Source organism: Poromitra crassiceps, assembly GCF_964638095.1.
Source record: "Poromitra crassiceps genome assembly, chromosome: 13".
NCBI classification, from domain to species: Eukaryota; Metazoa; Chordata; class Actinopteri; order Beryciformes; family Melamphaidae; genus Poromitra; species Poromitra crassiceps.
Window position 1 is genome coordinate 35,390,738 of NC_139644.1, and position 20,890 is coordinate 35,411,627.

Below are 20,890 nucleotides of genomic sequence, written 5' to 3' on the forward strand. Positions count from 1 at the left end.
CCTGTTTCTTGTTGCCATGGTGACATGGAGATCAGGACCTTTGTCTTTGAAACCCACACCTCTTCCTGTTTCGGTTGAATCTCCAAAAGCTTTTCTTCCCCCTCGTCTTCCCCTCGGCTCCTTCCTCCTGCTGGAGAGCAGTGTGGAGACGAGGCAGAGGGGAGGGAGTGGGGAGGACACGAATGGAAGGATGACTTGGAGACTGATCCGTCCCTCTGTACCTTTTGCTTCACTTGAGCGCCTGTTGGCTTTAACTCTGCCACCATGATGCTGGCCCTGTTAATGCCAACCACTGTGTTGATCCCTGACTGTCTGCCTGTTGCTGTTACCACTGCTCTGTTCATCTCCGTTTTGCACCCTGATCTCCTCCTCTCCAATAACAAGACGGCTAGAGCAGATCATAGCACCGTGCTTCAGAACGTGATATCAAAGTCTTACTTTTACCTAATTGTCTAAGCTTCTCTAGTTTATTGCATGAGTAGCAGGGGACCAGACGGACCGACCCGCCCCGGTGCGTGGAGGTCGGCTGGTCCTTGTTGTGCAGGATGGAGACTAGACTGTAGAGATAGGGTGCAAAGCAGAGAGTTGGAGGGGAGAAGCTGTCACGTCTTTCTGTTTGCACATGAACCCTCTTCTCTACAGCGCTCAACAACATTGTCCCCCTGCACCCTCTTCTCTCCCCCCACTCTGGTCCCGGCTGGTCACCTGCGACGCCTTCATCACATCTTCACCCTGCCGCTGCAAAAACCTCAACGGTGATGATGATGATGATGGTTGTGTTTCTGGTCAAACCAAACGCGGCCACCGTCTCGCCCCTCTTTGTCCCAACCCACCTCTGCCTCCCCCCTTTAACCTCGCCACTTGGATCCGTATCGTTCACACGCAAAGCAGGACTATTTTGACATAGTAAAACACCCCATGGACCTGTCGACCATCAAGCGCAAGCTGGACACGGGGCAGTACCAGGAGCCGTGGCAGTACGTGGAGGACATCTGGCTGATGTTCAACAACGCCTGGCTGTACAACCGCAAGACGTCCCGCGTCTACAAGTACTGCTCCAAGCTGGCCGAGGTGTTCGAGGCCGAGATCGACCCCGTCATGCAGGGCCTGGGATACTGTTGTGGGAGGAAGGTGAGCCAGGAAAGGCGTCTGTGTGGGCTTTTGTGTATCTATACTCGACCTTACAAGGTTACAAGGTACATGGTTGAAGGTAGGGAGGACGGTGAAAGTTGCAACTGTTTTTCTTCATAGTTGAACTTGCTTTTATGAATCACTGAATGTTTGTGTATCATGTAGTGTCGTAATGTTATGAGATGTTTGTTGTGGCGTCTGCAACTTGGGTAATTGTATGCTGCTTTTCTTGCCCAGGTCCCTCTTGAAAAATAGATTCTTAATCTCAATGAGGCTAACCTGGATAAATAAAGGTGAAATAAATAATAAATAAAAAAACAAGGATAGCGAAATGAGGAATATACTCCAAAGTAAGGACAATTTTCGTGTCCTCCATTTTTTGAGTTAGGACTGAGATGAGGGCTAGGTTTAGGATAGGCTAAAGGTTAAAGAGGACATGAAACATTTGATCATATGACTCTAGTTCAGGGGTTCCCAAACTTTTTTGGCTTGTGACCCTATTTTGACGTCACAAAAATCTCGGGACCCGAGACATTTCAAATTCCGGTAGACCATCGATAATATCATCAGTGACATAGTCAGTGATGTCACATAATGCTTCTTTTTCCCTGCAGAATTCTGACTTTAATCTGAGAATTCTGACTTTAAGCTATAAAAAAAAAAAAAAAAAATCTCAAAATTCTGACAGTAACTTCGAATTCTGACTTTAATCTCAGAATTCTGACTTTATTTTCAGAATCCTGATTTAAAGTTAGAATCTAAAATATTTTCATCTAATTAACTCATTGAGTGCCAGCCACTTTTGGAGAACGGACGCTCCCAGTGCCAGAGTTTCAGAGCTTTTTTCAGTGATTTCTCGAGGCCCACAGAATATTGTGTGATATTACTATGTAAACAATGAACACGCAAAAAGAACGATGAGACTCTTTTCTATCATCAGCAAAAACAGGTTTATTGATATCATTTTCCGTTCTTTAGTTATCAGCCGGAGAAGATAGCTTGATTTAACAAAAAAGAGCAGTTTTTTTCTAGAAGCTGAGATAATGGCCCTTTTGTGAAATTAAACATTTCAAACACATCACTGACTCTGAAGCTAATTTTCTGATGTAGTCACACCTCAAAAATAATTTCCTTCAATAAAACAGTGAAGGCCAGGGAGTTTTGTTTGGCAGAATAATATTTTTAGCTGCAACCAGCAGCGCTGGCCCCTGCGTGCGCTGCTGGTTGCAGCTTCTTTGCTTTCTTGATTTGCTGCTGGTGGGCATCGGATATTCTGGCTTGCGTTTGCCAACCCTGTCCTGCTGCCTGGGTCTGTCTGGGTCAGTGTTGTGTGCTGCTCTGCGTGCCCCCCCCCCCCCCCCCCCCCCCGCCCCGCCCCGCCCCGCCTCAACTGCACACTCCTCCTGTATGGGAGGTGGCTCTCTGCTGAATTTGCTCTGCACTGTGAAGGGTGCGCGACATTCAGCTTTTTTACAGCCTTCCGCGTGTGCTTGTCACCGGCTCCTATGCTTCCAGTTGAGAATAATAACTCCACGGCTGATCATGCGAATGGCCTGGGCTGTCGCAGCGGACATGGAGGAGCTCAATTGTGGGAGCAGATTGGCTGCTGCGGGCACATCTAACGTTAAAACGCTTCATGCATATCGATGCATACGGATGCGATGCGATTTCCGTTTCCCCAACGACTTATTCTCTGTTTTTCTCTGCCTTTCTGTTAACCTGGAGAGCACTGTCGCCACCTAAGGGTTCTGTAAAATAGGTTATAGACCTCCAATAGCTACAATAGTTGTACAGGAAATGCGGAAGGCTTTGATCGACGTCCCACCGTCAAAAAACGCATTGGACGTCGAAAGACGTCCGTGGCACTCTACGTCACTATTTAATTGGACGTCGAAAGACGTCCATGGCACTCAATGAGTTAAAAAGAGTCGCTCACAATGTTGATTGAGGCTATGTCCATTTGGATGAAGTCTTTGCAGTATATAGTGACATTATGTGACATTAGTTTGGATCTCACCTGCAATTACCACCCACCGCCATAGATGTCACCCAAGAGAACAAAACTGAAATCTTAGAGATGATCACTTTGAACAAAAAAATATATATATTATTAAATTGTGTGTGTGTGTTTTTGTTTTTTCATTTTTTTTTCATGCGACCTTATTTGAATTCCAGGCGACACCAAGTTTTGGAACCACTGCTCTAGTTAATACGCATTTCACCAACTAGGGCACTGCTAGATGCTTCAAATCTGCTATAAGGTTAAGCATGTGGTGATGGCTAAGCTTGAAAATTGGAGATTGAATTATTAGACAATGAAGGTCCTTACAAGTGTAGAAATAGAAATGTGTGTTTCAGGAGTGTTTGTGTATGTTTTGAGCAATGAGTTTGTCTCTCTTTGCATGCTTGTGTGGGCGGTGCATGTGTGTCCAATTTTCCACAGATGAATAGGTCTGCAAATAACATGTATTTTGTATGTCTATTGTTGCAGCTTGAGTTTTCCCCCCAAACTCTTTGCTGCTATGGAAAACAATTATGCACCATCCAACGCGACGCTGCTTATTTTAGCTACCAGAACAGGTAAGGGGCGCAGACACACTGAGACACACACACACACACACACACACACACACACACACAGACACAGATCATGGGCATAGTGCAAAGACAATATTAATTTAGCTATTTTGCAGTGAAAGTCCACACTTGCTAGAGCTTGAAGGTGTCTAGTTATATTTTTGCACACTTGATATTTCCTTCAACATGGCATCAATCAATCAGTTCAATCACAGATGAGTCAAGAGTTTTTAATCTGGCTTCAAATGGTTCCCCTGGCAACCATCTACATGTGCATAATTCACCATTTTAATTTTCATTATGTTTTCATTCATAAAGTGGGTTCCCGTCTTCTTCAGCAGTTATTCTTTGTTTTCTGCACTGTCGTTTCCCACCGGCTCAATTCACACGCGACACATGGCAGCTTGCATTTGCTGATATTTGCTTGTGTAAATGGGGGGAAGATCCATTCTTAGCACCTGAAGAAAGGTTCCCACTTTATAAATGAACTGAAAGGATGATGGGTCTCTGTTGCACTACCATTTTCACCCTTTCATGTTTGGAGCCTCACCCCCGTCGTCCTCCACAGCTCCTCCTAGTGGTCTCTCATGTTGCTGTAATGTTGTTGTTGACCACTGGACGTCTGACGCTAATCTTTGCTTTGCCTTGGCTCTCTGTCCTCTGTTGGTTGTTGTTCACATTCTGTCCACCAACCCTCTCCATCCCTCCATCGTCTCCGTCTGACCTGTAACGCTTCTTTAATATTCATTTTGACCTCCCCTCCCTTCCCTTCTTCCCTTCTCTCCCTCCTTTGTTAACGCTTGTGATGTCTGCATTGGCCTGCTTTGGTGTGACCAATCATCCACTCCGAAATTTGCGCGCGCAAAATCAAAACACACCCGCCCACACAAAAACCCTGCATCACGATTGGCTGCTGCCTCCTGGCGACGACCCGCCTTGCCCTCTGCCTCCTCCTGTGTGTGCGCCCGCCCCCTGGCCTGTCCCGCCCTGCCCTGATTGGCGGCTGCTTCTTCCGCCGCCCTCTCTGTGATTGGCTGTGCTGTTGGCGAACGGTGTAGTTCACCAAAATATGGGCTTCTTGCTGACAGGTACCACTTCTGCGAGAAGTGTTTCAACGAAATCCAGGGCGAGAGTGTTTCCCTGGGAGACGACCCCTCCCAGCCTCAGACGTGAGTACCACCACACACCTGACTGCCTCTCCCCGACCCCAGACCACACCTCTCCCTGCCCCGCCCCCAGACCACACCACTCCCCTCTCCCTGCCCCCAGACCACACCCCTCCCCTCTCCCCGACCCCAGACCACACCTCTCCCTGCCCCGCCCCCAGACCACACCACTCCCCCCTCCTTGCCCCCAGACCACACCTCTCCCCTCTAAAACGGACAAAGTTGCTCTAGTAAATTAATGCTTGTCTACATTGCACATACATGTCTGAGCTTGGAGTTGTAAGGTTTTATCTGGTTCTGAGATATTGAGCATCAAAGATTTGATACACCAGCTGGCAAAACTGTTATGTACTTTCTATCTTTTTAAATATTTTACCCCAGCGGTTGTTTTCGGGTGAAAAATATAACACCACAAAAGCAGAATGTAACTAGTAACACAGTTTTGGTTAATGGAAAACAAAAACATAAAAGTCAGATGGAACCTGTTATAATTCCAAGCTCACAATTGGTTTGTCTTGTTTTGTGTAGTTTGATGTTTGTTTTGCAAGATGGTTTGCATTTGATTTGAAATCAAATGCAAAGATAAATGTAGACAAAATAACTGAAGACTAATTTGAGAAGTGACTTCCCTCCATGTTTTCATTGGTGATGTTATCCCTCATCACACATTTAATTTCTTGTCTAATAATGACAATCTTTTATAGAAAGTTTATATCATTGATGTTGTGTCCCATTAAATTTCTTCTTCTCTTTTCTGACTCCTTTTTTTCCACTGTGCCAGCTGCAATTATTTTTTTCTTTAAAAAAAGTCAGCTTTCCAAAGAATTCCATTGGTGTGTTCTGAATTTCTGTTTTCCATGTTCTGAATTGGGGATCCCTGCTGTGTGTTATTAAGCCAGCAGTCACACAGAGCCTGTAACACACTCAAGAGTGCATTTCACCACAGACAGACTGGATCAGTTTTTCTTGAGGTTGTGCTCACCACAGACAGACTGGATCAGTCTTTCTTGAGGTTGTGCTCACCACAGACAGACTGGATCAGTCTTTCTTGAGGTTGTGCTCACCACAGACAGACTGGATCAGTCTTTCTTGAGGTTGTGCTCACCACAGACTGACTTGATCAGTCTTTCTTGAGGTTGTGCTCACCACAGATGGACTGGATCAGCCTTTCTTGAGGTTGTGCTCACCACAGATGGACTGGATCAGTCTTTCTTGAGGTTGTGCTCACCACAGACGGACTGGATCAGTCTTTCTTGAGGTTGTGCTCACCACAGATGGACTGGATCAGTCTTTCTTGAGGTTGTGCTCACCACAGACGGACTGGATCAGTCTTTCTTGAGGTTGTGCTCACCACAGACAGACTGGATCAGTCTTTCTTGAGGTTGTGCTCACCACAGATGGACTGGATCAGTCTTTCTTGAGGTTGTGCTCACCACAGACGGACTGGATCAGTCTTTCTTGAGGTTGTGCTCACCACAGATGGACTGGATCAGTCTTTCTTGAGGTTGTGCTCACCACAGACAGACTGGATCAGTCATTTCCTGAGGTTGTGCTCACCACAGACAGACTGGATCAGTCCAAAGAAGGATACACCAACATGTTTGATCACAGTGTGTCTTCTGATGTCTCTCGCAGGTCCATCAACAAAGACCAGTTCCAAAGGAAGAAGAATGACACACTCGACCCTGAGTTGTACGTGGTTTAATTAACTCTTACTTTCATCTCTAACTATATCGTACAATCTCTACAAAAAACAAAAAACAAAAACTTGTAGTACAAACTAAATCAACATTATACATTCATATGTCATTTGATTTTATTTAAGTAGGCATCCAAGCTCTGCAGGTGCTAGAACTTTATTGTATTTGTTAGGATTATTATTATTATGTTTCTCCGCTAAAAGTGGCTCGTAAACCGTATGACTAAAAACGACCAAAGTCTCAGCCGCTACTCAGATTATGAAATCCATGCCAATTGCCCTCATGGTGGCGCTATAGCAAGCAACATTACTTTTTGGCCTATATCTTCTGATCCATAGGTCATAGAATCAAAATTCCTCTTTCTGCAGCTGTCCATATGGGCCATTTCTGCCCCCTTCAACAAACGTTAATATCTCAAAATATACATCGTATCACTTATATCTTGACATTGTGAGTGAGAGCAGAAGTAGCTGAAGGCTTTGATGTATAATATATGTATGTTACATATATAGACAATACAATACAAAACAGTACAGGGACTGCCACTCAAGGAAACGCCATTTCCTCATTTAACAGTGCTTGTCCCTCATCTAGCAAAGCCTTCTGCAGGCTCACCAGAATGAGTTTTGAAATGGGGGACATTTTATTGTCACACGTCATTATGTAATGGACATGAGTGCACCACAAGCCACCTAGTGTTTCGGAGGTGTACTGCAGCCAACGCGGCGAGTTACGTTCGAGTATGTACAGTCTCACTGTCGCCGCTAGTCGGCTGGCAAGGCTCCAAATGGAGGGTGCGCAGAAGAACCCTGCAAGCAAAATTCCTCTTCCAGTGTATTCCTTGTTGTGATTTGTCTGAATGTGCTTGGAGTTGGACCCCATCAATTGGCGGTGATGTAATTAGTCTGAGAAGATGCAAGGCATTTGAAAGAGGAAGTAGATGCTTGTAAATATTTTGATGAAGTAATTATCAGCCAACAAACGTATCGCTTCAAATGTCCATCAAAGATCAAGAGTCACAGATTTGTGTTTTGTCTGGTGGCTTTGTGCCTCAGTGTTGCTCAGCTACATGGAATCTCCTGCAGGAGAAAGAATTGAATATGTCCATCACGTCACGTGTGACATGTTGCCTTATTAACTCTGGGGTTTACATCTGTCTCCTGTCCTCTTGTTGTTCTCTCAACTCTCTGTCTCTCTCTCTCCCTCAGGCTTGTGGAATGTATTGACTGCGGTCGTAAAATGCACCAGATCTGCGTCCTGCATAATGACACCATATGGCCGTCAGGGTGAGCCAGCTATCCTACACACTCTGTACATTCTGTTACATTACTTCTGTTACATTACTTGGGGGGGGGTTCCTACTAGGGCTGCCCTTAACCAAAGATTATCCTGGTCGACCAGAAATCGACCCCACCAATCGATTGGTCGAAACGGAGTCTTTTAAAAAAGTGTACTTTTTTATTTTTTATTTTTTGCAGTGTACCGTACTTTTTTTTCTTATTTGTTTGCAGTGTACTGAGTGCATTATACCTGATAATACCCTATAAAGGTCCGTGTTGCTCCTGTTGCTGTTGTGCAGACTAATCTTCATGTTTAGATTCGTCATTGGGTGGTGTGGCAACAGCTATGCTACCCAGCTAACATCTGCATACATCACACTGAATACCAAAAGCTTTTAGTGCAGTCTGGGGAAAGTATGGTATTTAGAAATGGAAAATGTGTAGGAGTCCTGATCATTATAGCACAGCTGAATACGCCTGCCAAGATGGAGATAGCATACAACACACACACAAATTGCACTTCATGTCCGGTCTATGTGCAGTCAAAGGACTTGAACATTTTCAGAGCCATGGAAAGACAAACTTAACATGATCGACTAAGTGTTCACTTGATTAAACTCACTTAATCGCTGACACTGCTTACTGTGACGGACGTGTGAATCATACAAAATGGCACTTTTTTTTAAACGTTTTTCTCCTCCCTGTCCACAGTTTCATATGCGACAACTGCCTTAAAAAGGCCAATAAGACGCGGAAAGAGAACAAATACGCTGCCAAAAGTAAGTGGACTATTCACTCAGTCTTTGTCTGATGGCCTGTTTTCCTCCTTTCCTTCAGTCAGAATTTTTCTGTGTTCCATATAAACATACAATACCAACAATGCTGAAAGCCACAAACAGATGATGAATTGAGGGTTTAGTTTTAGAAAGAAATCTGAGGGACTCTCCTCTTGTTATTTCTTATATATATATATACTGTATATATATATATATACATACATACATACATACACACATGTATATATGTATATGTATGTGTATATGTATGTGTATATATATATATATAATTATAATTATTTATTTTTTATTTCCATTTTGTCGACTGTCAGAAATCATTTTCTTCCTTTTTGATCTGCAGTTGTCTGGTTTAGGTCCTCTTGCCTAGGGGTCACACAGCTGAACACGATGAGAGTAGTAGCACTGAATGCACATTTTTCTCAGTTTTTCTCTCATGTTTCCGTAATCAACCATTCCTTCCATATCGACCCCGCTCCCTCAGAGAACATATGAATAAGCCCTGTCCTCCTAGTTGCAGTCCTCACAGTAAGAGTCAGTTTGATGATACTCTTGCATATCGTAGGCGTCGCCTCTGTGCAAGTCAAAGGCCTCAGGCTCATCTGCTGCCTTCTGCCCTCCTCTTTTTGTGCCGTGTCTGACTTTTGACATCCCGAGTTATTTCCCCCCCTCCCTCCGGTGATCGGCCATTCTGTTACCGAACAAGCTTTTTTCAAATGCATTGCTCTTTAGATTTTCACTTTTTACTTGGAGATTTCCAAATCGATCTAGTCCCCACTGATTGGTCACAAGGATTTTTGCTTTTCAGTGAGAAAGTTTAGGATTTTGCTGTACTCGTGGGCTAAATATCAAAAAATACCAAATTGCCAATACAAGGGAAATTAAAGAAATGTCCCTCAGCAGTGCCTGTTGTTGCCTCTTACAGCTGTTTATGTGAAGTGTTCAGTGCTGGTGAGTTGACTAAATCGACCCCGTTTAAAACGAGTGCAGCCAGGCATGTTGATTGGCAAAGACTTGGCAATCGCGAGCAAACTCAATCCAATGAGAAAACGTAGGTGCAGGGCGAACAAGGACTGATTAAAAAGAGAATAGACCAGCACACTAAAATATCCTTTCAAAAGGACATTGAAAGGATATTTTAGTGTGCTGGCCTATTCCATTTTTTAATATTGATTGACAGACATCAGGGCAAACTGCTAGACTTTAAAAGATTGATAAGGCGCCTCAGGTAGCCAGACTCTGGATTGGGCCAATTAAGGAATTTGTAGCCAGTTGCACAGCCCTATGACTATGACAAAGCCTCATTAGTACTAGATGCCTTCATTGTCACAAATCCATATTAGTGAATTTCCAACCTTCATTCCTCATTTGCTCTCTTCTTTCCATCGGTCCTTTCTCTCCTGTCTTATTTCTCTGTCTGTTCTTGTTGTCTTCTCTCTCTCTCTCTCTCTGTCCTGTCTTGTGCCTCACAGGACTCCCTCAGACCAAGCTGGGGTGCTTCTTGGAAACGCGAGTGAATGACTACCTCAAGCGGCAGAGCCACCCCGAGTCCGGTGATGTCACCATCCGTGTGGTCCACGTCTCCGACAAGGTGGTCGAGGTGAAGCCCGGCATGAAGTCCAGGTGAGGAGTAGGGCTGCAACTAATGATCATTTTCATTATCAATTCATCTGTTTTTTTTTCTTAGTCATTTGGTCTATAAAATGTCACAAAATGGTAAAACATTTCGATCACTTTTTCCCCAAAGCCCAAGATGACATCATCTTATTTTGTCCTGACCAATAGTCCACAACTCAAAGATAATCAGTTTGGTGTCATAGAAGACTAAAGAAACCAAAAAATATTCACATTTAAGGAGCTGAAACAAGAGATTTTTTTCTTAAAAAGGAATCTAAACGATTAGCCAATTATAGAAATAGATGGCGATTAATTTTCTGTCGATAGACTGATCGATTAATCGTTGCAGCTCGAAAGAAAAAAACCGCATGGATGCATAACTGGGACGTATCCTCAGTGATGTACCCTGGGGTCATAGGATGTTTCGGGTCTCGCAACATCATACACCCTCGCCCAGGTGACCCAGCCGGGGCTGGCCAAGCCCCAACTTACGTCCCAGTAGCTACCCACGGTCAGCCCTATAGGGAGGGTCGAAGGTGGTCATGCGGTCAGGGCCACTCAATCCGCTGCTCCGGAACTACTCTGCCGGGACCGGGGGAGGGAGAGGGCTCTGGTACGTAGAGGGACCGGGCTCTGTGGGTTGCCACCCGGCCGGGTTCCTCCCTCGTCTCACCAGGTCTACGACCTGTGCGTTGCACCAGACTCCCCCGCTCCAAACATCTCATTCCGAGGTGATGGTATCTTAGTGGACACCATGCAGTACCAGTACTTGGTGGCACTGCAGTCTCCACTTGCGGCTTGAATGGCCCTCCTAAAAGGCCTCTCGTGGGTTTTTGGGCTTCTTCCTCACGGAAGACGCAGGCTGGGGAGCTAACCCATACTGCTCTAGTATAGCGAGGAGGGCAAAGGTCACTGCTGCTGGGGATCTGGAGGGCGGCTGATTTTTTGACTGAAGGGTTAAGGGTAGAGCGCTACTGAGAAGATTAGGGATAATGATATGACTCATGCGTTATGGATAAAGTAAGTTTAATGAATATATTATAATATAACAAACAAACAAAACTTCCAAGAATAATTTTCACCGGCCAAGATGATTCATATACATTTTTCATAGAATATGAATATGTCACCCTACCTATTTTCAGTGCCATTTCATTTATAAGAGCAGATGCTGTTTTAACTTTCTTTGGATACAACAGATTAAATTTAAGTAATTTTAAGTAATTTTAAAGTGCAACAATTCAAATTACTAGAGAGCATTTTCTGGTGTTATTTTCTGAAAAAGTTAGCAACCAGTGTGGCAGTTGGCCTTTATAGAGTTATCTGCCAAAGACACATTTTCACCGGCATTTGGCACTTGGCGGGTGTCGATTTCGGACCCAGGCACCAAGATCTTTCCTGATGCCCTGGCTCTCTTCCCAGGTTTGTGGACAGCGGAGAGATGTCAGAGTCCTTCCCGTACAGGACGAAAGCCCTGTTTGCCTTCGAGGACATTGACGGGGCAGACGTGTGCTTCTTCGGCATGCACGTCCAGGAGTACGGCTCTGACTGCCCCCCGCCCAATCAGAGGAGAGTGTACATCTCTTACCTGGACAGCGTGCACTTCTTCCAGCCTCGCCACCTCCGCACGGGCGTCTACCATGAGATCCTGATAGGCTACCTGGAATACGTCAGGAGGATAGGGTGAGAAAATACAACATTCAATCCAGAAACAAGACTTGAAAATGTATAACCTAAAATGGAAACAGATTATAGGATTCCACTCACTGAACACTTTAACCTTAATATTGTATAAAGGCAATTAAATATGAGCCTATTATGCTATTATAGTGTGTTTATTCGGCACTTTCTCTGCCATTGGATGTACTAAAGCAACCACTACAGATCATTTTCACTACTGAGAAATGAGCAGGCAAATGGAATAAGTGGATTTCAATTTCTTCCTTCCCGAATGAATTGAATTAAATGCTGCTTGTCCCTCTCTTCAGGTATACAACGGGTCACATCTGGGCCTGTCCACCCAGCGAAGGCGACGATTACATCTTCCACTGTCACCCAATAGACCAGAAGATCCCTAAGCCAAAACGCCTGCAGGAGTGGTACAAGAAGATGCTGGACAAGGCTGTGGCTGAGCGCATTGTCCACGACTACAAGGTGATTCATGTTTTCTGTGTTGTTATTGTTTATACACTGAATTATTGCACGATTCCGATTTTAAGAGCTGGCTCTTAATCAACAAAACCATCAAACTCTCTGTTATGACTCATCCCTCATCTTTAAAATCGTCCACTTCATACTCATCCTCATTCTGATCCTTTTCAGTAGCTTTTCCCTTTCATTCCCTATCATGTCGCGGGCCAAACAATATTAGGCGCGGCAGTTTTCAACCTGTTTACACTGAAAGCGGAAAAACAATTAGACCAGAAAACCCTTGTGCCATCAAAAATTTCATTTCTACCTAAATAAATATACGACACATAGTTTATTGATGTGCTCACCTATTATAATGGGTATTTCTGTATGTTTTCACATCTTCTTTTCCTGTGCCAACAGGTTAAGACAGAGATAATTTCACCAACATTCAGTATTAAAAATGTTTAAAACAGACAAAAAAATAAATAGACCAGGTCAGGGTACTCAAGTATAACCCATTTTCAGTGGTTTTAAATGAAAAAAAAAACAAAATGGGGGGGGGGGAGATAAGGTTTTTTTTTTTTTTTTTTTTTTCTCGTTTCCGTTTTTCCGTTTTTAAACTTTAAAACGAAAAAAAAAAAAAACGTTTTTTGATTATTATTTTTTTGCTAAATTCATGGCGGGCCACTTAAAAATGGGCAGCGGGCCCGCAGGCCGCAGTTGCCGCCCCTGCTGTATGTGGTTTTTCCTTAATTGAGATGGTAGGAAACCTGATGGGGACAAAAAATAGGGGAGACAGAGATGTGAATGTTCTCCCAGCAGTGAGTCTGAGGCCTGCAGGGCTTTCCACCACATCTACAGCATGTGCGTTTGTAAACTCAGCTTTGCCTCAACCGCTGTCCCTCAGGACATCTTCAAGCAGGCGACAGAGGACCGCCTGACCAGTGCCAAGGAGCTGCCGTACTTTGAGGGCGACTTCTGGCCCAACGTGCTGGAGGAGAGCATCAAGGAGCTGGAGCAGGAGGAGGAGGAGAGGAAGCGGGAGGAGAACAGCACCTCCAACGAGAGCATAGATGTGAGTAGGATGGCCGATGCGTGAAAGGGGGCCACCATTCTGATCTGACCCCCCACAGAGTTTTGATGGGGATATTTGAACAGGGCTGTGTGCGAGTTGTTCACACCATTGATGTTAATAACGGCAGTGCAATGAATTGAACTTGACATGAAAACATCCACAGGCCACGAAAGGAGACAGCAAGAATGCCAAAAAGAAGAACAACAAAAAGACGAGCAAGAACAAGAGTAGCATGAGCCGAGCCAACAAGAAGAAGCCGGGGATGCCCAACGTCTCCAACGACCTTTCACAGAAGCTCTACGCCTGCATGGAGAAACACAAAGAGGTACGAGTCGGCTTTGATTCTAACCAAAGCTGTCAACCTCTGTATTGGATTATATGGCACAGTTTTCATATCATCAAGGTATTCTGTCACCACATTTTTCATATTCACTCTATACATACAGATCATAGAAGAGCCGCCATTTTACCTGCTTGCTGCTCTGTTGTAGCTATAAAGTAGCTTCTACAATGGCACAAAAAAAAACTTTTACCAAGTGCTTTACCGACAGATAATCATTAAAAGCCACTAGAATAAACAATAAAAATGATGACAACTATATATATTTCTAAATGGGATTGAAGCACAAAAGAGACAAACTAAACAGGGCTGAAGTACATACTTGACTGTGGCATAATGTTGAGAATAGGCCAGGTGATTCTACAGGAGGGCACATGTAGTCATTTGATTTCCTCAATTATAGCATTTTGTGAGGGTGCTATTGTGACTCAAGTGTGTTGCTGCTGTGATGATTGATTTCCCACCACAATAAATAGATGACACATCTGTGAATGTCCAAAACCAAATTGTATAAAGGCCTGTCTGTACGAACACATGACTCCTCATAACAGACGGTACACAGACCACTTATGGAAACTTGACCCTGAATCCCCTCCGCTCTCAACTCCAGGTCTTCTTTGTCATCCGTCTCATCGCCGGCCCCACCGCCAACTCACTGCCCCCCATCAGCGACCCGGACCCCCTGATGGCCTGCGACCTGATGGACGGCCGCGACGCCTTCCTGACCATTGCCAGGGACAAGCACCTGGAGTTCAGCTCTCTGCGGAGGTCCAAGTGGAGCTCCATGTCCATGCTGGTAGAGCTGCACAACCAGAGCCAGGACCGCTTCGTCTACACCTGCAACGAGTGCAAACACCACGTGGAGACCCGCTTCCACTGCACTGTCTGCGAGGTGAGGATTGGGGAGAGGGTGCCGTTTTCTTGTTTTTCTTCCCCGCCAATTGACTCGAGATGAAGGAGCGGCAAGTAACCTCCCCTGAGAAGGTTTCAGCTATTCTAGTCTTATCTTTCATCATCAGGTGGTGAAATTCACATTATGCTGTTCTTCATGGTCTGTATTTGTGAACATGACTCACTCAGACCGAAGAGAAATAATCTAATCTGTAATGTCGTGCTGATCTGCAGCTTGAAGACTATCCATTGACAGTGAGCGTTATTAATATTTTGAATATCAGCCTATAAACTCAATATTTATTTTGAATATCGGCCTATAAACTCAATATTTATTTTGAATATCGGCCTATAAACTCAATCTTTATTTTGAATATCAGCCTATAAACTCAATATTTATTTTGAATATCTGCCTATAAACTCAATCTTTATTTTGAATATCAGCCTATAAACTCAATATTTATTTTGAATATCGGCCTATAAACTCAATATTTATTCTGAATATCGGCCTTTTAACTCATTTATTCTGAATAGCGGCCTATAAAGTCAATATTTATGTGTGTTACGTTAATGCACTGAATGAACACTAGTGTAATGCTTTATGCTGTAGTTATACTCATAGTTCTTCTGACCCAGAAACTCATCCTAGGTGCAGTCAGAAACCTTTTCAGTCTTTTCCTACTAAAGAGCATCTGTGTGACATGGAAAAGTTTAGGCGGTGGGGATGTATGTTATGTTTCCATTTGGTTTCTGGCCAATGCATGTTGTGCACGTTTATTTACAAGATTCTTTACAAATAACATATTAAGAGAAATTGCTTACATTTAACCCATTGATACCTGATGCAGCATTTGTGTGTATCCCTTTAAGACCGCGTGACGCGGTTCGCGGTCTTAAAGGGATACACACACAAATGAGGGATATACACGCAAATGCTGCATCAGGTATCAATGGGTTAAAGGTATAAATTAAATACTGTGTTTCAAAGCATAAATTCAGTGGTATTACCCTTTTGTTTAAGTGGCTGCTGAATAGATGAAATGAGTGAGGGTTGCCTACTGGTTTAAGCATTGTGCTTGTGACTGGAAGGCCACTCCCACATAGTTTGGATATCTGGACAAGGGGAGAGACAAAGATATGCTCTCCTGTGCCTCAATTAAATTGATTTGTTGCATTTTAGTATGTAACAGGAAGGTTTTATTGAAAACCGTGAACTACTCATATTTATATTTATTCTTATCCTCTCCCAGGACTATGACTTGTGCATCACCTGCTACAACGTTAAGGGCCACGAGCACAAGATGGATAAGCTGGGGCTGGGTTTAGACGACGAGAGCAACAACCAGTCAGCAGCAGCCACGCAGAGCCCCGGAGACTCCCGCCGCCTCAGCATCCAGCGCTGCATCCAGTCGCTGGTCCACGCCTGCCAGTGCCGCAACGCCAACTGCTCCCTCCCATCCTGCCAGAAGATGAAACGCGTTGTTCAGCACACAAAAGGCTGCAAGCGCAAGACCAACGGCGGCTGTCCCATCTGCAAGCAGCTCATCGCTCTGTGCTGCTACCACGCCAAACACTGCCAGGAGAACAAGTGTCCCGTCCCGTTCTGTCTGAACATCAAGCACAAGCTCCGGCAGCAGCAGCTGCAGCATAGGCTCCAGCAGGCCCAGATGTTGAGGAGGAGGATGGCCAGCATGCAGAGGGTGGGGCAACCAGCCGGAGGGCCGCCAGGGGGACCCGTCGGAGGTCTTCCGTCACCGGGGGGGAGCACCACAGCACCCAGTACCCCTACATCGGGTGGCACCCAGCCCCCGACACCACAGACCCCGACTCAGACCATGCCCCCAGGTCCCCAGCAGGGAATGGGCCCTGGGCTTGGAGGCCAGCAGCAGCAACAGCAGCAGCAGCAACAGCAGCCAGGTGGAATGCCTCCACAAAGTGGCATGCCTCCTCAGCACCACCTCCACCACCAGTTCCAGCAGATGCCAGGTGGAGGAGGTGGGCCTGGGGGGATAATGAGCTCTCCCCAACATCAGCAGCAGATGCTTCCTCAGGCCCAGCAGCAACAGCAAAGTGGAGGTGCCACCCCTCAACAGCTCCAGCAGCACCCCAACAGTCTGCCTCCCTATGCCATCAGACCCCCTGGCTCCTCCCCAATCCACCAGTCCCAGGGCAAACCAGGCCTGGGCCCCACAACACCTCCACAGCAGCAACCCGGTGGCAGCATCATGGCTGGAGGTGGTGGGGGCCAGCAGCCTCCCAACCAGGGCCCAGGCCAGCCTCCCCTGCAACAGCAGCCCCCGTCCGGCCCTCCTCCCGCAGCCGTAGAAATAGCCATGAAGATCCAGCAGGTAGCTGACGCTCAGAGGAAGATGGCCCTTCAGAGACAAGCGGCCCAGGCAGCTGCAGGCATGATGCCCCCTCACCCCCACCACCAACAGGCTCAAAACCAACAGATAAGCATGGGCCACCCAGGGGCAGTGGGGATGCCGCCTCAGGCCCAAGCAGCAGCAGCAGCAGCTGCCAGGGCGCACATGGAGCAACAGCAACAACAAGGAGCTCCACCAGGAATGATGGTTGGGCCTGGAGGACCCATGCAGCAGCCTCCTCAGCAGGGTAACCTGCCCCAGGGCCAGCTCCAACTTCAACAGCAGAGGATGGGTGCTCCGCTCCAGAACCCTCAGCAGCAGCAGTGGGCCAGCCAGGGGATGCCGCCCCAGCAGAGGCAGGCTATGATGAGCCAGATGGGGCATCCGAGCATGGTGGCAGCTCAGCAACAGCAGCAACAAATGCAACAGCAGCAGCAATTGCAACAGCAGCAGCAATTGCAACAGCAGCAGCAGCAACAACAACAAGCTCAGAGCCACGCTGCCTTGATGAACATGGTACAACAGCAGCAGCAAGGTGCTGGTGGTGGGGTACCAGGTGGGGCTGGTCCTGGAGCCGCTGGTGTCCCAGGGCCTGGTGCAGGTGGGAACCTCCCCCAGGCAGCGCTGCAAGAGCTGCTCCGGACTCTCCGCTCACCGAGCTCACCTCTCCAGCAGCAGCAAGTCCTCAACATCCTGCGCTCCAATCCCCAGCTCATGGCTGCTTTCATCAAGCAGAGGGCCTCCAAATACAAAGGGGGGCAGGGACCGCCTGGTGGACCAGGCGGTGTTCCAGGAGGTCCCGGCCCTGTGGGGGTTCCTGTTGGTAATGTCATGGCCGGTGGGGGTTCACAGGTGAACGCTGCAGGTGCCGGCCAGCCGGGAATGCACATGGGGGGTCAGGGCGGGGTGAATGTCAACATGGCCTCTATGGCCCAGCTACAGCAAGTACAGCAGCAGCAGTTGCAACAGCAGCAGCAACAGCAGCAGCAGCAGCAGCGGCCGATGCTGAGCAGTTTACAACAGCAGCAAGTGGCAGCTCTGCAGCAGCAGCAGCAACAACAACAACAGGGAGGAGGAAGAGGGATGCCGGGTCAGGGGCCACAGATGGCAAATCTCAACAATCCCCAGTTTAGAGAGCTGCTTATGAGACGGCACCTCCAGCAACAGCAGCAGCAACAGCAGCAGCAACAGCAGCAGCAGCAACAACAGCAGCAGCAACAACAACAAATGGGAGTCAACCATGGCCAGTTCCAGCAGCCTCAGCCACCCCAGGGCCAGGGCTACCTGGGCCAGCCCGGAATGCAGCCTCCCCAGTCGGGGCAGGGCCCGCCAGGAGGTCCCCCTCTCGGCCCTCAGCAGCCCGGCGGTCCCCCAGGGCAGCAGGGGCAAGGATACCCAGGGACGGTGGCCCAGCAGCAGGCCGCTGCACTCCAGCAAAGGCTGCAGCACCAGCACCATCTCCAAATGCAGCAGCAGCAGCAGCAGCAGAACGCCATGGCCGGGCTCCCGGGGGGCGACGGAGGGCCAGGTGGAGGGGGTATAGGAGGTCCCCAGCAGCCGCCTCAGGGACCTCAACCCCCCCAGGGTGGCCCCCAGCCTCAACCCACCCAGGCGCAGCTTCACCAGCTCCTACACCAGAGGCTGCTCCAGCAGCAGCAACAGCATCTGGCCTCCGGGGGATCGCCGGCCCAGCACAGCAACCCCATGAGCCCCCAGCAGCCGCAGCAGATGGCCCAGTCGCCGCACCCGCACCTGCAGGGCCAGACGCTGCCTAACTCCCTGGCCAATCAGGTGCGCTCCCCGCAGCCTTCACCCAGACCCCAGTCCCAGCCCCCGCATTCCAGCCCGTCCCCACGCATGCAGCCCCAGCCCTCTCCACATCACATCTCCCCACAGACACAGACGGGTTCCCCGCACCCGGGCCACATGAACCAGCACCACCCGGGCATGGTGCCTCCGCAGCAGCAGCAGCAGTCGTCGGCCCAGCAGCAGCAACAGAACTCTATGGAGCAATTCGGGTCGGATCCGAGCGCCATGCTGTCCCAGCTGAGCGGGATGGCCGGCCTCCACGGACCCGGGGGCAACAGCCAAGACCCATTGGGCCAGAACATGAATCACAACACCTTAGACATCATGTAGGAGTTCTACTTAATGTGTCAAGTTGAGCCGAAATGCTCTGTGATTCTTTGCAGAAACTGCACTCACCCAGGACAGTGTTATTGTTATTACTTAGCCTTTCTTTTTATACTATTATTAAATGTTATTTAAAATGTTTTCAATAAAGATGCATTGAACTGAACTTCCTATGGGAGATGTAACAATAAATCAAGCAGTCGATAAATAAATTAGAATAAATGAATTGTAAGTTATTGCTGTTAATATATTTTTTTGCCAATTGTGTACAAAGAGGGGGATGGTTTCTCTGCCCCCCCCCCCCCCTTAGAGAATACAAGACAGGTGATATTTTTGGGGGGAAATGGGAGTATTTGCCTTTTTTAAGAAATGTTTTTAAGATTTTAAAAGTGGTGAAGAATTAAAGAGGAAACGATTTAATGCAAAGGACTTTTTTATGGTTTTTGTTTTCCATCATTCAGTCTGTCTTATCAGTTTTTGCAGAGTGATGTGGATTATTATGTTTAATGTTATTGTCAATCCAAACATGATGCATATCTTCCTTTTTGAAATGTTTGGGTTTCCTTTATTTATTTTTTCAATGTTTTTCTTTCTTTTTCCCCCTCTCTCTCCCTCTTTTTTTTTTTGGTTGGTATGTACCCTGAGACTGCTACAATTCGTATAGAAATATATTTTTGTTATTGACTGGTGAAAACTGGGGGGTAGTGGATATTTCATTTCACTTACGATGTCTTTAGTTGGGTCTGTCCAGTTGGTAATAATGACATGTCAGTGTTTTTGCAGTGGCTGAGGGTCTGATTAAATGTCAGTGTGTTTGCAGTGGCTGAGGGTCTGATTAAATGTCAGTGTTTTTGCAGTGGCTGAGGGTCCGCGGCGAGTTTCAGTTTGCTGAAACGGACATTGTGCAACGGCCTGGCCAGCTACTGTAGGGGACATCTGTCATGCTGGATGGGACTTCCCTCGCAAAACACGCAAGCCCTCTCCCTCGAATGTGTGTGCCCTCCTTCCTTTAAAGACACTTGATATTGAGCAGTGGGAGATGGGGGGGGCGTGCATACCTGTGTGCCTGTAACATTTCGAGGACATGGGGGCGGGCGGGGGGGCTGAACTGGGGGGTGATCCACCAGTGTTTTAGGATTCTACTGTTTGGAGGAAATGGAGGAAATTTGATCCAAATGGACTGTGTTGCACAGAACTGAGGGGGGAAAGGGAGAGACGTCTCTTTCTGCCTCCTCCCCTTTGCTGCTTCCCTCGGACTTAAGCCCTGCCCCGCCCCCCCCCCCCCCCCTCCTCCCATCCCCCAAAACTCCATCCTCTCAATTTATCTTTCTGCTAAGAACTTTGGGAGTTTAATTTAATATTTTTTACTGTACAAAGGAAACACAAACTGTGGACTCAAATACTGTTTTTATAATAAAATGAAAATGACCAATAGTGACGTGTCTTGGATGTGGTTTGGTTTCCCGCTTTCCCTGTGCTTCTAGGTTCATCTCTTCACAAATGGACCCTTTTCACAGCATCCATTTTTAGCGTCAAAGCAGGGACTTTGCCCAGCTCCATGCCAGAGGAAGTGGGATCTATCTCACTCAGACAAACGCATATTATGGATGTGGTGCAAAAGGTTTTTGGTTCAATCCCTGCATCGGACTCTGGGTGAAATGTTCACATGATAAGCTGCTGACTGTAA

The 20,890-nt window shown here is 46.9% G+C and overlaps 1 protein-coding gene across 1 annotated transcript in view; it reads left to right on the forward strand.

The window, feature by feature from the left end:
- Window positions 1-20,626, forward strand: part of ep300b (EP300 lysine acetyltransferase b) — a 54,144-nt gene extending 33,518 nt beyond the window's left edge. The window contains exons 18-30 of the mRNA XM_083649603.1: window positions 889-1,131; window positions 3,623-3,711; window positions 4,797-4,877; window positions 6,510-6,566; window positions 7,783-7,860; window positions 8,566-8,633; window positions 10,121-10,271; window positions 11,688-11,948; window positions 12,254-12,419; window positions 13,306-13,473; window positions 13,637-13,798; window positions 14,424-14,705; window positions 15,955-20,626. Of these exons, the coding sequence (XP_083505729.1) occupies window positions 889-1,131; window positions 3,623-3,711; window positions 4,797-4,877; window positions 6,510-6,566; window positions 7,783-7,860; window positions 8,566-8,633; window positions 10,121-10,271; window positions 11,688-11,948; window positions 12,254-12,419; window positions 13,306-13,473; window positions 13,637-13,798; window positions 14,424-14,705; window positions 15,955-19,209 (5,061 nt within the window). The 3' untranslated portion in view covers window positions 19,210-20,626. The remainder of the gene's footprint in view (window positions 1-888; window positions 1,132-3,622; window positions 3,712-4,796; window positions 4,878-6,509; window positions 6,567-7,782; window positions 7,861-8,565; window positions 8,634-10,120; window positions 10,272-11,687; window positions 11,949-12,253; window positions 12,420-13,305; window positions 13,474-13,636; window positions 13,799-14,423; window positions 14,706-15,954) is intronic.
- Window positions 20,627-20,890: the final 264 nt, after the last annotated feature.